Source organism: Squalius cephalus, assembly GCF_949319135.1.
Source record: "Squalius cephalus genome assembly, chromosome: 1".
In the NCBI taxonomy this organism is placed as follows: domain Eukaryota; kingdom Metazoa; phylum Chordata; class Actinopteri; order Cypriniformes; family Leuciscidae; genus Squalius; species Squalius cephalus.
Window position 1 is genome coordinate 58,935,613 of NC_137122.1, and position 19,630 is coordinate 58,955,242.

Sequence of the window (19,630 nt, forward strand, 5' to 3'; positions counted from 1 at the left end):
TTTAGCTGGTTACCTCTGGTCTCACTCTGTTCTGCCATATCTACACTCCAGCCTACGGACACCTCAATACATCTGATGCTCTGCTGTTGTCATTGTCTCATCTCTACCTATTGTTTGGATTGCTTCCTTCTCCCACCTCGTCGTGTCATCTGTTTGTCAATAAAGCTGTTAATTGTCATCCTGAATTTGAGTCCTCCTTCACAGATCCATAACAGAAACTAAGAAATTCATTTTTCTATCAAGATTTTTATTTTAAGGAAAAATGACAAATGTTTGAATGTTTTACCTCAGATTTGTGAAATGTTCACCTGTTTGTCATATGTTCTGACAATAAAGGTTAGTTTAAAGGTCCCATTCCATGGATTATTTTATTATTTTATAATGTTTCCTAGGGTGCCCTTATAATGTTAGTATGTTTTTTAGATCAAAAATTGTTATAATTTAGAAATAAAAGGCATATTTCCTAGCCTGACTTCATCTTCTGAATTGAACACTCTGTTTGAAGGGGCGTGTCCGCTGAGAGACTTCAGTGTAAACGCCCTCTGCTGTGATTGGCTGACATGCTTGCATATGAAGTATCTGGCATTACATGTGGAACTATCTGGAAAACTTTTACTATTACAGCTATTATACGTTTTTACTATTTCAGCTATCGGGATTAACGAATCATGAGAAGTTTAAGTATTTAGATCTATTCCCATCACATAAAAGGTTGCAGTGATGAGCATTGAGCAGATGACAGTCTGTTGATCGCGTGAAAAAAGATCTTATTGCAACGCAGTTTCTGCACTCACACTAATGATTTCACCAATGCAAACATGAGGTATATAAATACAGTAAGAGCTTCGTTGTGCAGTGTAACAGCGTCATTTTTGGCAAGTGTCCAGTATAAACTCGCGCTGTGTGATTGAAAGCTTGGGCGATTGGAAAGGGATTGTTCTTTGATCGCTTTCTGTATATTAATCACAGTTTAAGTAAGATTATTTTCATCCTACTAAGAGAAACAATGTGAAGTTGATCGCTACTTCCATAATCACTACTTCGCTTGCTGGAATATAGTTGAAATTGTCCCCTTCGTCAGTATGAAACGCTGAGAGAAGCCTGCTTGATATTATCCCAGGTTAGAAAAACAGTCCGTGGTGAAATGGACAGAGCAAACTAACAACTTCGAATTAAACTTTTGCAGTATCCGATTATAGATAAACATCAACCACGCCTGTTGATATTTCGCCATCAATACGCCTGTATTCCTGTGGGCGGAGGTTAGTCAAAAAACGGTTTTAATGACGTCATTAAAGAAGGAAGTAGTAGTTCAATCCGGCCGTTTGATGTAGTCGACTTCTGTTAAATAAAATATCTCGCTTTGCATTGAACTTTGAGCTTTATAATTTTACAGATATTATTTATACTCTAACAACAACATAACACACTAACTAAAGTTTGAAACATGGGATCACGGAGAACGGGACCTTTAAAACCACAATTAACGCTCTGTTTTCTACAACTTTCACTTAGGAGCAAAAATCTGCCTTTAAACTTGAAAGAAATAAAGATTTGACATTTATCGTGATAATTATCGATATCGACTGATATAAAAAAAAATATCGTGATAATTTTTATTGGCCATATCGCCCAGCCCTACCGTCAAGACGGCGACTCAGATCACTGGCCACAAGAACATCTAGGCACAGGAACAGTTTCTTCCCACAGGCTATTTCCCTTCTGTACAGTTAACATACCTCCCAAAGCATATGCCTCTAAGTGCAATACTCCCATTGTGTAGTGCAATATCTTCTAAACTCAGGCAGGGCTCTACGCTAAGTTTTTTCCCAAGGAGTACATGTGCTCCTAAATGAAAAAATTTAGGAGCACACAAAGAAATATATGAGCACAGTGAAAAAATCTGATTAAACTGCTCAATTCATATGGATTAGTTTTATGATCTTTTTATGAACTTTTTTCGAAGCATCAAAGTGGTAGGTTTTTTTTTTTTTTTTTTGCACTTGGTCTTTTGAGATAATGACTAGGCCTTCATACTGTGTTGCATATCCAGGGCTCGCAAAATTTCTAAATCGCTGGTAGCCCTTCGGGCAGGCACTCTTCAGATTTTGGTAGTCCGAAATGAATTTTACTAGCCCATATAAAAAGACTACAATTTTTAATGTAGAATATTGGTTATGAGTCAAAACAATGAATCAAAAACTTTTTCAAAACACAAATATCAACAAATATGCATCTGGTAATAACTGAACTGAAATTTGTGTGACCAGTATGGAACATGAATCAGTCTGTGTCGGTGGCTCAGCCCTCAATGAGGGTATGATAAAATAAAATAAAAGTAACTCTTTAGTTTAGGGTCTAATACTCACTATTAACTTGTTTCATTAACATGCAGATGGCAGGGTTTTTTCATCACTGAGGTCCCGAATGTGAGATATGCTAGTTAGGGGGGTTCGGGGGCACCCCCGAGAAAATTTTGATTCCTCTGATCTACATATGTGCATTTTAAGATGTTTTGAAGGGCAAAAAAATTGGATAACAGTAGCTTTAAAACCAAGTGGGCAGCTGATTATTTTTCTCTCCTCCTTATTTTTCGCATCACACTCGACTATATTCTCTTTGTTTTATACCTATTCTCTTTGTTTTTCTCTTGCTCTGTCTCTTCCCCTCCTAAAGCTGAGCTTTGACTGATATAGGCTTTTCATTTTTGTCTGTCAGTGAAGTAAACTTAGGGTCAACTGATAGGTTGATTTATGAATCATTTTCTCAGACACGTTAATTTACTGAAAGCTACTAGGAAAGCTAGGTAGCCTAACTAAGTTTATTAAATTCATTCACAATATGTACACATTCATTATTGATCTTATTCCTAATACAGGGCCGTAGACAGGGCTTTATAATCAAAGAGGTCCTACATTTAAAGTTATTAGGGGGTTCAAATTTTTTATTTCTCTGATATGTCCATTTCAAGATGTTTGAAGGCCAAAAAAGGATAAGAAATAGCTTTAAAACCATGTCAGCAGGCAGTAGATGATACCTGCTCTCACTTCTTATCCATCACTCTCTTTTTCTCTCAGTCTCCTCATCTTGCCATCTCTTCTCCCTACCTAAAGCTGAACTTTTTTAATTTACTTAAGGATACAAATTGTATATTAATTCTCAACATGTACACATTCATTATTAATCTTGTGCCTATGATGAAAACGGCTTTGTTAATGCTAATGTCCCCTCACAATGACAGTAAACTAATTATTAGTCACATTACAGGCCTATTTTCAGTTCAAAATGGCGAAATTAGACAAAAGTATATTCATTTGCCTGATTATTTTTGTCATTTGTTTCACATTTATGACCTAAAAAAGCTGTCAAATATGAAATGTTTAGTTTGGCTACTTACATCTTATCTCGCACTTGGCCGTAAACTGAAGCGAGTCGCTCTGCTCAAATTCGCGCTCTGCAGCTTCTTGTGAACATAAAGCCCGCCTACTTTGATTTGATTGGTCATCTCAAATATTCTGACATTGACGAGCACCGCAGACCAATGAGTGACAGACCAATGAGACTCAGATGAACACACACACACCCTGTCCTCTCTGTTTCTGACGTGCGCGCCGCTGCGGATTGAAGATGAAGAACGCGCTGAATCTGATTATAACAAGACTGAAGCGAACACTATTTCAGATAGCCCGTCGGGCAGGCCGGTTATGCATTTTGGTAGCCCGACTGGAAAACACAACGCCCCGGGACGTCGGGCAGGCGATTTTGCGAGCGCTGATATCTATCGCTCACTAAGTGTTTACTTGACTTTTTTATGGTGTAGGGGCCTGTTTACACCTGGTCACTTCATGCATTTTTACTGACCAAAACAATTCCATTTACACCTAGTCACATAAGTGTGTTTTCGCAAAGCTGATTTAAATCGGATCTTCTATTCCCACGCTATATGCAGATTTAATGTAGACTTATGCAGATTTCATGTCACCAAAAGTAACAGATATGAGCTGCATTTTATTGATCATTCATTGATCATAAGCTCATTTCAAAATCAGCGATAGGAGAGAGCGACAGCAGCACAGGTAGCCTAATTGCATTTTGTTTCTTTACTATTAATGAATATGATTATATTGAGCGTCTACGACTTACTTTCACTTTCATTTGCGGCAGTTTGCGCGTTGGCTTGATGAATAGATCGCTCATCTGTCGTGATGCGTGTTGCAATGGCGTCATCATGGCTATAACATGACATACAGCCAATAACACGCTCTCACACGTTTATGTTTAGCACTTGTAACGACACTGACTTGGCATCCGGCCAGATGTTCTGAATTAGCGAATCCTGATTTGCAGACAAAGCTCGTTTTCTTCTTGAGTAAACAAAGAGCATTCTGTTTACGACCCCCTTGGGGCATGTTGACCAGTGGGGGCGCCGTTCTGGCTGGGGGTCTCCCGTGGCACATGACACATTTATAACAAAGACGAGCGTTGTCGAGCAAAATGGTCGACCTAATCCCCTGACTCAAATTACCACACACACACACACACACAAACTTCCTTTGTGTGTAACTTAGGATAGGAATATCCTTTTAATGTATGTACATTCCTATATGCATGTGTGATTAGTTTTGCCTTATAATAGAGGTGTGGTTTGCTAGTGTATAGCTTTGAATTCTAAGTGTTTATTGAAAGAATGTTCCCCAATATTGCCTGTACCTCGGGACTAGGTCATAAACTTTATGACTCCCAAGCTGCAGCTCATCCCGCTCCTCTGCAAGAGAGATAACGGGGAGCCAACATTCCAACACACACATTAACACACACACAAACACCATCCATGGAACTTTTCAAAGAAAAGTACCTTTTAAATGTATTAAATGTATCCCTTTTTATGCTTAGATGTCTTCACATGTCATATTGGAGTAGCCATAATGTTTATTGTGTGGAAATCAAAATGTATATGCTCGTAATGATGAACGATCCTGTATCTCTGTATTCCTGACTTGCAAAATTATGTCCTTGTGATCGTCAAAAAACGACCGAGTCGAATCTCGACGCCAAATTACAAAAAGAGGCATTATCTCAGAAATACCATCTTTCTGATTATGAGTGGTCGATTCTGACACCTCCATAAATCAGATTCGGGGGTTGTTCCAAACAAACAAAGGAACTTTTCCCGCTTCAGATCTTTGGATGGTAATTGGTTGTTCGCGTAACCAGAGGCGGTAACACATCTTCTCCATAAAAGATCCATCCATGAAGACAGAAGAGTTAAGCACTTCGTCTGAGAGAATTTCTGGTTCCATGGCTCCTTAGGGAGCTCTCATCTCCGTTCTTTCTTTTCTTTTCTTTACTTAGTTTTATTTTCATATTCGCCTCTCCCTCAGCAAAGGGAGATGAACTCTGAATCATTTCTTTGGTAACTTCACTTTCTGTGAACCTTTAAACTTCGCGCGAGTCTGCTCGTCCCGGGGGAAGACAGGAAAGAACACGCCCAGCTTCGACGGAGAAAAACACGCGCCTTCCTTTCTCATACAAAGAGAATACATGCAAGTATTATTGAATTGAACTTTAATTTGATTTTCTTGTTGTCTCTCTCAAAGGTTACCTGTCTGTGAATTTTGCCATCCTGCGATCTCTCTCTGATCGCACATTTTACTTTCACTTTCGCTCGCTCATCCTCTCACCCTTTCATCCTCTCTCTCTCATCTGTTATCCGTTTTGTCTTGTATTGTTTTTACTGTTTGTTTCTGTTGTAAATACATGTATTTACTCTGTGTGAATCGTAGTTCGATGTATTATTAGTTCAATTATTAAAATCCAATATATCCTCGATTGATTCTGTCTGTTTGCCCACATTACGAAGTCAATGAAATGTCGATTCAAGCTACAAGCTTTACAACTTGATTACGGTTTTAGTAACCTAAACTTTATAAGAACAGGAGAGTTGTTTTCATGCCAGAAAACAGCTTTCTTGAATTATAAGAAAGAGATCATTTTTGTTGAGAAATTGTTGGGTTAATCTTATGGCCGTTTGCTGGACAAACAACTGTTTGATAATTACATTAATTTCCATTAAGGGTTATCTCATAGAATCGATCTGAAATAGAACTATTGATATATGAATGAGGAATTATGATTCGTTGTGATTGATTATTCATATATACAATAGATCTATTTTCAACTTCGATAATTTAATGTAACTGTAACATGCAATATATTAATCATAGACATGATAAATTATTAAAATTCCCTATAGATCATTTGAGCTAATGATAAATGTACTACCCAGTGTTGTTACACACTGTTGCGAGGAGTCACTTGACTCTCTCACTTAAAATCCAGAAGTTCCCGCACATTCCCACACTATTTCAGTGATTGGCTCATTGGTTGAGAATCGTCGCTCTCATTTGAATAAAGTTAAGCATGTCATCATGTTATGTTCACATCGTGTAGTCGCGACCCCGTCCTCTTGCTTGCTTTCCATGTGAAGTCAATGGTATGCTTCGTTTCATCGCTCTGTTGTTCAGTGTATTGAGAACAACCCGTCACTCGCGCACTGTGCTCGTAAATTATTTTTCAAGTTCGCACATGACTATTTTTAGGCGCAAATGCGAGTGAATTACTCGCAGTGTAGAGCCCTTTCAGGTGATATTTATATTTATTCATACTATTCAAAATACTGTAAATATGTTCATAATCTGTAAATGTTTATTCTGACTAAACCCAACTGTGACCTTATACGGTTTTCATATTTTTTCATCTATATTTTTATTCCTAGAATTTGTATCACTATGTTTCTTGTTGTATTTGTATTTGTATATGTGCACTGGAAACTTCAGTACCAAGAAAAATTCTCCTTGTGTGTGCAATAGGGCTGTCAACGAATATTCTAAATTCGAATATATATTCGAATAGTTTTAAAAAACAGAAATTCGAACGTTAAAATTAATATTCGAATGTGAATTTCGAATATGGAAAAACATGCCCGCGGAAGCAGAGGCGTGGCTGTCTGCTTTGCGAGTGGGCGCGCGCGCTGCCTGAGGGACAGGTCACACGAGTCGCACTGTCTAGCACAGCGTCACAGCTGAAAGTTAACAGTGCACTAAAAAGACAATGGAATAAATTGAAGTTTTTTTATGAACCTCAGGGTAAAAGTTCTTTGTTGTCACATTTCTCGAAATTGTGTGCCTCATTTTATTTAACGTTAAACAGAAAAGTTCCATGTTTACCACAGCACAGCTCGCTCGGAGTGTTCAATGTCGGTTCTATACTGTAAAACTTAAATTTATGTTAATAAATTTGTTTCAATCACTGAATTAAGCCTGCTATATTTGGGACAAGAGTCGCGACCTTAAATTGCTTGCACAAAACTCTTGATCAGCGCTCAACATGTGCTTATTGTTGTTGTTAATTTAAACCGTTATGTGCAGAGAGAGCGTGAGTGCGAGGGCGAGAGAGAGAGAGAGAGAGTGCCTGCGAGTGAGCGAGAGTGAGGTCTGCGTTCTTGGCCATTAGTTTATTTACTTGGTTTTGTGTTGGTAATACCACATAAGACAATACCGAATATACATATTTGGTTTAAAACGCTTATGTTTACATGAACATTCGCTTGTGCAGAGCTGCGGGTCTTCCTCGCATTTGTTTATCTTACATATAAACAACTCAGCGACTAAGAAAGCAGCAACTGCAATATAAACAAGATGAATAAACACTTGCTTTTAGTCATTGACGCACACAACCCTGGCAGGAATTAGGAAAAACACCACACAAACCATCTCTCTATGAGAGTGAAAACTAAACTAAAAAGTTCTGCGCATGGTTGCCTGACCAAGGCTGCAATTTGATTGACTGTCTGTTGCGTGATTGGAGCATGATCACTATGTCGGCTTGTTCTGTATATTTGTTGGATGTATAATACTGTGTCCATCAGATGGCGCTGCTGACCTCCTCTTCTACAGTCATACTTGCACACAGCGAAATCTTCTAGACATCCCCCTTCTACAGCCACAATCCATTCCTCAACAACCTTGGTCACACATTGCTATGGATTTTGTCACTGATCTCCTGGCCTCCCAGGGTAACACCAATATACTACAGTCATGAATGTTTTTCTAAGGCATGTCGATTAACACCTCTACCTAAGCTCCCAACAGCTTTCGAAACAGTAGAACATTTCATCCACTACATGTTTCACTATCATGTACTACCTGAAGATATTGTCTCAGACCGGGGTTCCCAGTTCACATCTTGGGTCTGGACGGCCTTCCATCAATTCAATTTAAATATAAGCCTCACCTCAGGATATCACTCACAATCGAACGTCAAAGCGAAAACCTAAACCCAGAACTCACAAGGTTTCTTAGATTATACTGTCAACAGAATCGGTCGGACTGGAGCAGCTTCTTACGCTGGGCTGAATAATTTATAATCTTGATTTTTCACTGCATTAGAACAACAGCAGGGTGAGTAAATGATCACTTAATTTGTGGTGAACTATCCTTTTAAGTGTGTTGAATAGAATATTAGAATATAACACATATACATTTATGACAGCTTACTGTTATTTTGCACAGGCCAGTTGAAATTCCCTGAAATACCTCAATTTGTTGAGTTGACAGTTTGGACTCTTAAGTCCAATAGAGAGCAGCCTCACTCCTGAATCCTGCAGGTCATTGTTACTCAGGTCCAGCTCTCTCAGGGAGTTTGATGATTGTAGAACTGAAGCCACAACTTCACAGTGCTGATCACTGAGATTAGAGTCTGTTAATCTGAAAAAAGAGAGGACTCTGATTAATGCTGGTGTTCCCACCAGATCACACAACTTCCTTGGTTAACCAAGTTCAACATAAAAGATCATGTTGATTGACATTCTAGTCTTTTGTAAGGAAGATACAAGGGCCTCGGGACTTTTTTGGGTTAACCTTCTTTTTACATTTTGAGACATTAAGGCGAGACACGGCAGGCAAAAACATTGTTTTTTTTCACTGGTCAGTTTTGAGATTTTGGGTTATTTGTCTTCAATAACATGTATTCTTTCAGACTTGTGCTGAAAAAAAGTCCAAAATACACATTTAGGTCTTTATTTTACTACACTTTGTCTGTTTGAGTGTGCAGATTTTGCCTAAATTCATCAAAAGTAGGCGTTCTCAATCGACCAAGTGTTTACATGTTCTCTCGATAAACCACCTCTTTCATTCCGATCGAAATTATTTGTAATATAGCTGACACTTTGAGTTTGTAATGGGTAATGTTATAGCCCTACTTATTTTTTATGTTTTTAAGAAATATCTGTAGTGACTGGCTGCATGATATCGCCGTATTTTTTACAGCCATGCGAGCCACAAATTAAAGCTTGGCGGGCCGCATGAGGCTCGCGAGCTGCGCAATGAGTAACCCTGACATAGTGTGTCGATGCGTTACGAACAAGCTGTAACATTTTGAACATCTAAATGTAAGTCAAAAAGACACATTACATTTCAAAGCACTTTAAACCCACAAGCCAAATCCCTAAAACAGTCCCTCAGTCAGCTGATGGTGAAGCTAACAAACCAGGCCCCCTTCAGCACTGGTTCAAAACAACTGACAAAACTAATTATGAATCATTCAAAATATCAATATTTAGAACATTGGAGAAAGCAAACAAAGTAGACTAAATTGTTATTTGACAGAGTATCTGCACACTGTCAGAGAAGAAGAGACGGATCCTGACTAAATACAGGCTCAGTGACCACCAACTGGGTTAGACAGAGATGCACTTCCTCCTCCACAAGTATCTTCACTAAGTGATTTACACCTTGGACAAATAGCCAAAAGAATAAAACTTCCCAAAGTTAGCACCAGAAAAGAAGCTGGAAGTTCTCCTAGGAGAGGGTACAGCAGCTCCACTGACAGCTAAATATGTATCTGCCTGAGGGACTGTGATATATTTAGTTTTTCCATTCCACCTGTGTGATGGACTGTTGATGTGTTGTTTTGGATGTTATGATCAGTGATGGATGAAGCAATAATGAGTTTTGGATGTTAAACAGTGTGATACATGGATTTTACTTGGACCTAAAGCATATTTTGTCTGTAATTCATGGCTTTCAATAGAAATTAGTGGAATTTTGCCATAAAAATCTTTAAAGGCCGTTTTCTCAAAATGAGTTTTTTCTTGCACTCCTAGTGACGATTTTCCACTTCTGTAGCACCTACATACACCAAACTTTACAGTCGTATTCCTAACTATATTGTGAAGGTTTGTTCAGAGGGATTTGTTGATATATCATTCTTGGCCTGATTTATATGACATTTTATGTCTAAAAATAGGGCGGAAATCAATTTTTTAAGGCTATTGCCAGTATTTTCTGATTTAACAAAAGGGTAACAAAAGGGGATATTCATAATTCCCTCAGATAATGTCTTTTCACTGAATATATCAATAAAATGCAAAAAAATAATTTTGAACCTTGTTTTTTTCAATGGTCAGATTCGTCACTTCAAAATATATGCAAATTAACACATATTTAATTAGATATAGCCTCATTACCATATTTAAAAATAAAACTACAGAAAACTTGCAATGCATTTTTTTTCTCCTATTCATGTGAGTAATCAACTGGTAAAGTTTGATGGTGATATCTGTAAGTTAACAATTTAACTGTTGGAAACTACTGGAAAAAAGAATGGCCATGTTCTGTGGTGCATTTTTGAGGTAAGATAACCTGCATGTTTGTTTTTAATTTAATTTAATTTGTTTAGATTGTAGGCTATTGCTCATTTCATTTGCGAGCGCTGTTGCGAGCAGCCTGAGCCTGCCTCATAGCCTATTTAAAAAAATGTTGTTTTACTCACTGTGGTTTAATAAATAAACTATTATTAAACTAACTGTTTGTGTGATATGCTTGAAGTGTTTTATATCTATGGATTTTATTGAAGCCAAGTAAAGTATTAGCATTGATTTGAGAGGCTAAATTAATCAAACATGTTTTATTCGCTGTCGGCTCGGCTGCTTGGTCGTCATTTAAAAAAAAAAAAAAATGCTCCAAACATTTGTCTAAATTAACTTAATAAAGAAATTAAAAGAAACATAACTAACAAAACTGAACTATTTTAAAGGCTGCAAATAGGACAGGCTGCCGCTGTGTAAAAAAAAACAAAACAGGCTCGGGTCGGACTCGGGCTGATAATTCTGATGAGCTGTCGGACATGGGGCAGGCTAGGGCCTGAGCGTCTCGGGCCCGGGCCTAGATTTGAGGCCCGTGCAGGGCTCTAATTAGCACCCTTTCCTAGAGTAATGAAACCCTGGTCCGGAGAAGGATTAGAGTCGCTTTTGTGCTGTTAATCCCACATTGCAGTGACAAACTTGCACAGTGTGAAACGATACAGTGTTAGAGTGTTACGGCTAGATGCTTAGCGACGGACATCCAATCAAGTGCCTCAAGTTCACATTTACAGAAATTGTATAAACAGTTGTTTCAGCGTTTGATGGGAATCATTTCAAATGGCAACAGAAAACTCGCCAATTGGAGTGAAGAAGAGACCTTTTCATTCTTACCTTTACAGTCCAAAAAGACCATATAAAAAAAACTTGATAGCATTCAGCAATATATAATATGAGGACGCGCAATGCAAGAGCCTTGATGTAAACACGTGGCGTTCGTCGAATCAATGACAGTAACAACACAAATATGCAAATAAGAACGTTAACCAAGGGTTTAGGAGCGTACAGCATGAAACATCGGTTTATAAATACCCAGGATTAATTGTTAACCCTGGGTAAATTATGATCAGTGTGAAAGTTTACAATGACCCAGGGTTAAATATTTCAAGTGTGAAAAGCCTTCTTGTATGTCAATAATTAGTTATAAAACAGATAGTTCTGAACCTTGATTCTGAATGGTTGAGCTGTGTTCTAAGCCTTAGTTAATTACTCTACAAGGACTCAAGCCATCCAAACCACATAACATTATCAGTGCTCTTATCACAGTTACAGTACCATAGCATTAAGGCCTGGACTAGTAGGCTCAGAGACAGTTTCTGCTCAATCCTGTTCCTGGAGTACCCACAGCACTGCACATTTTCAAATTCAACTCATCAGCTCGTTAGTAAAGACTCCAAGACCTCTAATATGTGTGTTAGATAAGCGAGACATTAAAAATGTACAGTGCTGGGATTGAAAACCACTGACCTAAATCAAGATATTTCTTATTTTAATACATCCTCAACACAACCAGATATATGAGATAGCCTAATTTTAAAAGTGTGATTTCTAGACCAGGAAAATGAATATATTTTTCTAATATGCTTAATCCTTATCCAGCAAATTATAAACAATGGAAAAGTCATGTAAATTAATTGGTTGAAAAGATATTCAGCTTTTACAACTTCAGAAATGTAATGACTTGGATTTCAATTATAATTACAAATTAAAATAATTATTTTAAATATTTTAATCTGTAGACACTTCAAATTTATGCAAATAAAAAAGTAATTAAAGCATATTTAGCTAAACTATTAGCCTACATGTGAGGTATTATGTTCATATTTCAAATCAGTTGATATTATGTTCATATTTTCACACTCACAGAGCTTTTCTGCAGTTCCTCAGAGCAGGTAACAGTCTCCTTCGACCCTCTTGTGATGATATAATCTTGTACTTTTTAAGGTCAAACTCATCCATCACCTCCTCGGACATCAGGATCATGTTTGCCAAAGTTGAACATTGTGCAAGAGAAAGGTGGTACTGGTTACTTGTTCGAGATTGTAAAAATGCCTGCATTTCTTCAACAAGAGAACTATCCTTCATCTCAATCAAGCAGTGACACAGATTCATCCATCTTTCAGGGCTGACATTGTCTTTTGGACTTTTTTTTGTTTTTTGTGTTATGGACTTAAGGTTTTGGATTATTTTCTTGCTGCTCTCAGGGATGTTGTCTGTTTGAATCAGCAGATCCTGTAAGAGTCTCTGATTGGACTCCAGTGAGATGCCATGAAAGAATCGAAGGAAAAGATCCAGGTGTCCATTTTTACTTCTCAAGGCTTTATTTATTGCTCCCTTCAGAAACACATCCAGAGGAACAATCTCACACTGATCTTTTCTGAACTTATCTGTCAGGAACAATTTTAGAACTTCACTGTTCTTGTATAAATAACAGAGAAACACATACAGTGCTGCAAAAAACTCCTGAAAGCTGAGATGTACAAAGCTGTAAACCTTCCTGTGATAAATCACAGATTCCTCCCTAAAGATCTCAGTGCAAATCCCAGAATACACTGAGGCGTCAGTGACGTCTATGCCGCTCTCAATCAGGTCCTCCTCATAGAACATCACATTGCCCTTCATCAGCTGATTGAAAGCCAGTTCAGCAAGTTTCACCATCACTTCTCTGTCGGACTGCAGGCGTTTCTCTGGATCTCTCTCTTCATACTTCTGGTTCCTCATACTAGTTTGAATGAGGAGGAAGTGTATGTACATTTCAGTCAGAGTTTGAGGGATTTCTGCACTGATATCTTGTTTCAGGATGTTTTGAAGCACAGTGGCTGAGATCCAGCAGAAGACGGGTATGTGGCACATGATGTGGAGGCTTCTTGCTCTTCTGATGTGTGAGATGATTCTGCTGGCTTGATGCTCATCACTGATTCTCTTCCTGAAATATTCCTCCTTCTGAGGGTAATTGAATCCCTGAATTTCTGTCACACGGTTGATGTAGTTTGAGGGGATCTGATTGGCTGCTGCTGGTCTGGTGGTGATCCAGATGAGAGCAGAGGGAAGCAGATCTCCTTTCATGAGGTTTGACATCAACACACCCACTGATGAAGACTCAGTCACATTAGAAACTTTCTCACTGTCTGAAAACATTAGTGTAATTCTGCTTTCATCCAGACCATCAAAGATGAACACAACTGTACATTCATCAAAAATCTTTGAGTCCAGATCTTGAAGTTCAGGATGAAAGTCCAGCAGAAGTCTGTGAAGACTGTACTGATGATCTTTAATCAAGTTCATCTCTCTAAATGGAAGAACAAACATGAAATCTACATCCTGATTGGCTTTTCCCTCGGCCCAGTCCAGAATGAACTTCTGCACAGAAACGGTTTTTCCAATTCCAGCGATGCCTTTAGTAAGAACAGTCCTGATTTTGTCTTTCTTCTCTCTTCTCTTCTCCTCATATCCTAGTTCAGGTGAAGGATCAAAGATGTCATTGCAGTGGATTGGAGTGTCTTGGAGGGTCTTGTAACTTTTCTCAATCTGTAGCACCTCATGTTCTTCATTCACCCCTTCACTCTCTCCCTCTATGATGTACAGCTGAGTGTAAATCCTGTTCAGGAGGGTCTGATTCTCTTGTAGTTTGATTCCCTCAAATAATCTCTCATACTTGTTCTTCATGCTGGTTTTGTGCTGGTCTTTGACTCTCTGGAGATCATCATGCACTGGCTGGTGAGAATCGAGCTGCAGGGCTGCTTCTGTGTCATGATGACTGATGTGTTTCTGACAGGAGGAGGATGAGCTGGTCTGACAGGACACATCTCTGATCTGGTCAGCTCTCCCACCACTGAAAACACATTAAGAAGAACAGAGACACAAAAACCTTTGTTAAAATAAATATAAAAATCATACCACATGTAGAAACTGTCTTCCTAATATATTAAATGGAGATCATCAAGGTTCTGTTCCCGCACAGATTGTGTTTACCCATGTCTTCAACAAACTACAAATGAATTATGCATATCAGGCATTTAGGGGTAAATAATGACCAGCGTATTAAAAGTAATGAGAAATCAATATTTCAGTAGTCAAAATGTTCGAACAAAGGAGAAAGGCGGCTAAAATTATTGACAAAGTTTGACCAGAAACTATTATTTTAAAATATCACAGAAAAACTGACATGAAGAAAAAGCAATGTTCATGTGAAATGATTACATGTAATTGATTTATTTGTAAATGGTGACAGATGATCCTTAAATAAACAGTTATTCTGAAGATTATGTAAAGTTTGCTGCTGGAGCTAAAGGCAAAATAATGAACATGATAATCAACAGCTGGCTTACTTTCCCATTTGTTGACATGACATGGTTTGATTCAGATGGTAAATATCGTATTAAGTTGGGTGTCCAACTTAGAGATAATCAGCATATTTATAATGAAACCATAATATTTAAAATAATTATGAATCATATAATCAACAACATTTATGTTAGACCCTATTCCGACTAAGCTACTGAAAGAGATGCTTCCAGAGGTCATAGATCCTCTTCTTAATATCATTAATTCATCTTTGTCTCTAGAATAATTACCAAAAAACTTTAAGCTGGCTATGATTAAACCGCTTGTTAAAAAAACGCAACATGATCCTACAGAATTAGTCAATTACAGGCTGATCTCAAATCTGTCTTTTCTGTCAAAGATATTAGAAAAAGCAGTATCCTCACAACTGTGTTGCTTTCTTGAAAGAAATGATATCTGTGAGGATTTTCAGTCAGGATTTAGACCGTACCATAGTACTGAGACTGCTCTCGTTAGAGTCACAAATGATTTGCTCTTATCATCCGATCGTGGTTGTATCTCTCTATTAGTGTTACTTGATCTTAGTGCTGCATTTGACACCATTGACCACAACATTCTTTTAAATAGACTAGAAAATGATGTTGGCATTAGAGGAATTGCACTAGCATGGTTTAAATCAGTGGTTCTCAACATCTCCTGCAGGGACCCCCTTACAGGCCATGCTTCTGTTTTAACCCTGAAATGGCACACCTGATTCAATTAATTAAAGGCTTAATGAGTTGTTGACTAATTGATTAATTGACTAATTCCTACTCTTCCTACTCTAATAACTACTCATTAATTGAATCAGGTGTGTCATTTCAGGGTTAAAACAGAAACATGGCCTGTCAGGGGGTCCCTGCAGGACAGGTTGAGAACCACTGGTTTAAATCATACTTATCTGACCGTTATCGGTTTGTAGCAGTAAATGAAGAGATGTCTTATCGATCACAAGTTCAGTATGACCTAGAATACTGTCTAACACTTGATGGCTGCTCTGTTAATTCTTCGTCGTCGGTTAGGAACCTGGGTGTGCTCTTTGATATTTGAAAGTCACGTGTCTAGTATCTGTAAAACCGCATTTTTCCATCTTAAAAATATATTTAAATTATGCCATATGCTCTCATTGACAAATGCGGAACAATTAGTTCATGCGTTCATGACATCAAGGCTAGATTATTGTAATGCTCTACTGGGTGGTTGCCTTGCACGCTTAATAAACAAACTACAGCTGGTCCAAAACGCAGCAGCTCGAGTTCTTACCAGAACCAGGAAGTATGACCATATTAGCCCGGTTCTGTCAACACTGCACTGGCTCCCTATTAAACATCGCATACATTTTAAAATATTGCTGATTACTTACAAAGCACTAAATGGTTTAGCTCTGCAGTACTTGAGCGAGCTCTTAACGCATTATAGTCCTTCACTTCTATTGAGATCTCAAAATTAATAATACCTAGAATATCAAAATCGACTGCTGGCGGTAGATCCTTTTCCTATTTAGCACCAAAACTTTGGAACAGTCTTCCTACCATTGTCCGGGAAGCAGACACACTCTGTCAGTTCAAAGCTAGACTAAAAACACATCTCTTTGACATCGCATTCACATAATACATTATAGACTTCTATAATTCAATGTTAGGTTGCGTAGATTAGGTCAGCCAGAACCGGGAACACTTCCCATAAATCCTGATGTACTCGTTACATCATAAGAATAATGGCATCTACGCTAATTTTAGTGTCTTTGTTTATCCCGAGGTTTTCCCGCAGCATGCCGGATCCAGGCCGTATCCAGATCTGACGAAGGACCTGCGTCTGGACCTGATGACAACGCAGTGCTGAAGTGCCAACTAGTCTCTCCCTATGGAGGATCCCTTTACCACTCTACAGATAAAGCATTGTCGAAAAAAAAATTTTTGCGTACCTACCCCGAAGTGACAAAATAAAATAAAATTCTGTATCAAAATTTATAAGGAAAGACCAGTACTTTGTTTAGGCCTGGTTTGTAGGGAATCACAACCCTGCACACATATATTCAAACGCACATAACTATAAAACCAATTCTTAATGTGCATGTGAACGCCACATTTATCACAGGTTCGCGTTTAAAGTCTGTATAGAGAGAATGGTGTCGTCTTAGCGGCCCCTAATTTAATAACAAATGATCGTTGCGACAGAAGCGAATCAATCAAAATTAACTTTAGCTGGAAAATAACTTTATTAAAGAACCGCTATTATCTCTGTAAAGCTGCTTTGAAACAATCTACATTGTTAAAAGCGTTATATAAATGAAGATGACTTGTACAAAATATCAAAAATATTGTTACTACCGTAAAGCCAATAAAATTTTTAATGGGATCTCCTTCAAAGCTTTCAGAATCTTTAGTTTAAAAAAAAAAAAAAATCTGTTTTTAAAATGAAGAGTTTAATTTTAATGACAGTATATTATTGACCAAAAATGCATTTCCTTCATTTATTAAAATAGACAGAACTAAAGTGATTGTTTTGAACAAGTAGGCTACTAACTCAATGTTTCGACTTTAATCTTGAAATGCTAGATTTTCTTTCTTTCTTTTTTTCTGTTGCGGTTCAGGGCTTTCGTAGGCTATTCTGATCATGCTATGACATTTTCTCGTTGTGCAGCTGGCTCTAGAGGCAATATTTTCTAACCATATCGGGGGAGTTTTATGTGTATGTGTTTTAGAATAATGTCACTTGCCAGGTCATATAAGGGCTAGACTACAGAATGTATTATACTTGTCAAAACGAAAATAGGAACTCCACTATGTCTCTCTTTACATTTATTTTGTCCCGTTGTTGGCTTCAGCTAAGAAAAGAAATAGGTCGCTCCACACGTCCAAAATTCTTGGCACACTTAAGATAACCTTCCCCAACGAGTGCAGGATCTTTGGTGGAGCTCTGCTTTGAATGAAGTTCCATTGTGGCAAAATAATGGACTACTTGCGGAGTGACATGAAGACATGAATCAGAGGCACAAAAAAACATTGACAGCGGTGAGCGGTCAGTATAAGGGCTGAACCCGAACATTCGAATATTCGTTCTGTGGGTTGGTATTCAATTTGAAAATTTGACATTCGAATATTCGTTTTTTTTTTTTTTTTAAATGGTGCTCATTTGCGAACCGAAAAGGTTCTCATTCGTGCTTGAATATGTTCAGCAGTATGAAATCTGACGAAATACAATACTCTTTTTTACAATTATCTTATAGCCTAGCCATTTTAAATAGGATGGACAGTTGAAGGAACCCATCCTTGTTATTTGCTTCTTCTTGGCCTACTAAAAAATTGTTTCTGAAACAGGAGTATTCTCTGGCTAGAGCGCAGAATAGCGGAGTGTGTGGACAGAAGTGCATGCCTGAGCTTGTATTTTGGGTTAAGATGCATTGCTTTGACATTGTGGAAAATAGAATAATAGAAACAAAATATATTAAGCTTTTTACCCGTTATTATCAATCTAAATTAATCTCGTTTTTAATTGAACTTAATTTCGTTTTTCTTTATTTAAATTTAGTTTTTTTCTTTATTTAAATTAAATTTTTCTTTATTTAAATTTAGTTTTTTATTTATTTAAATGTTATTTTTCTTTATTTAAATTTCCTTTTTCTTTATTTAAATTTCGTTTTTCTTTAAATCTACCCTTTACTGTGTCAGTAATTTGTTAGTCAGAAAAATATTAGACTACCTTAAGTACTGCTTAAGTTAACCAGACCTGTGTGTGTGTTATGTGCAAGTGTATTTTACTTTGTGTTGTTCATGGTAGGGATGTTAATCGATGACCGTTTGACCGATGGTTTGACCGTATCAACGCTAACCGATCAAAGTTGTCAGTAGTCGGTTAAAAAAAAAGAGAAAGTGATCTCTAAATTAGGCTATTATAGCCAGTGGACTAAACGCTACTGCAGTTAGCCATCTCATTCCAAGATCTTTTTGTGTGAAGTGAACAAATTATCCCTCACACTCAATTTTTCATAACTCGCCTGTATGTACTTAATAAACCACTACAAACATTTGGCGCGCGGTCAGTGTTTGGGTTCGCGCCGCGCGCTCACAAGGTTTGCAAAAAGTAAAGGCTACAAAACACTCGAGGTTAGAGCCAGGACAGATGACCGGATGAAGCGTGCAAAGAAAAGTACTGTAGATTTGGAAATACATTACATCTACATTTGAGGAAGGATCATCAAGATAAGGTGATGATGATAATCATCTTTCTTTATTATTTTTAGCACCTACCTCAAACTAAAGCGGCGTCTCTTCGTAACTGCTGTCATTTTCTTAAATGAGCCGCGGCAATGTTTCAAATGAGCTTCTAATGCTAGACAAACGCACCAAATGCGACACTGCACTCCCTTGTGAAGTTGATTGGATGAACATTTCTCGAAATAATCAAAATGCAAACGGACAGACAGACACTGCGCTTATTAGAGAGAAGAATATGTTCAGCCCCCTCTCTCCGAAGCTTCGAATATTCGATGTTCATTACTACCGAAGCTCAAAAAATGGTATTCGGACCAGCCCTAGTTATTATGTTTACTAATACCCGAAAAGGACTTTGCGCGCCACCCGAAAAAAAAATATATATCCAGGAGGA

The 19,630-nt window shown here is 37.8% G+C and overlaps 1 protein-coding gene across 3 annotated transcripts in view; it reads right to left on the bottom strand.

Moving 5' to 3' along the window:
• LOC307167291 (NACHT, LRR and PYD domains-containing protein 3-like) overlaps window positions 1–19,630 on the bottom strand; it is a 120,556-nt gene that overhangs the window by 79,676 nt on the left and 21,250 nt on the right. For all 3 annotated transcript variants that reach the window (XR_013822749.1, XM_079886275.1, XM_079886276.1), the window contains exons 3-4: window positions 12,564–14,531; window positions 8,595–8,765 (exon numbers count right to left, since the gene is read on the bottom strand). Coding sequence is in view for 2 of the 3 variants with exons in the window: in XM_079886275.1 (XP_079742401.1) it covers window positions 8,595–8,765; window positions 12,564–14,531 (2,139 nt within the window). In the remaining variant the exon portion in view is untranslated. The remainder of the gene's footprint in view (window positions 1–8,594; window positions 8,766–12,563; window positions 14,532–19,630) is intronic.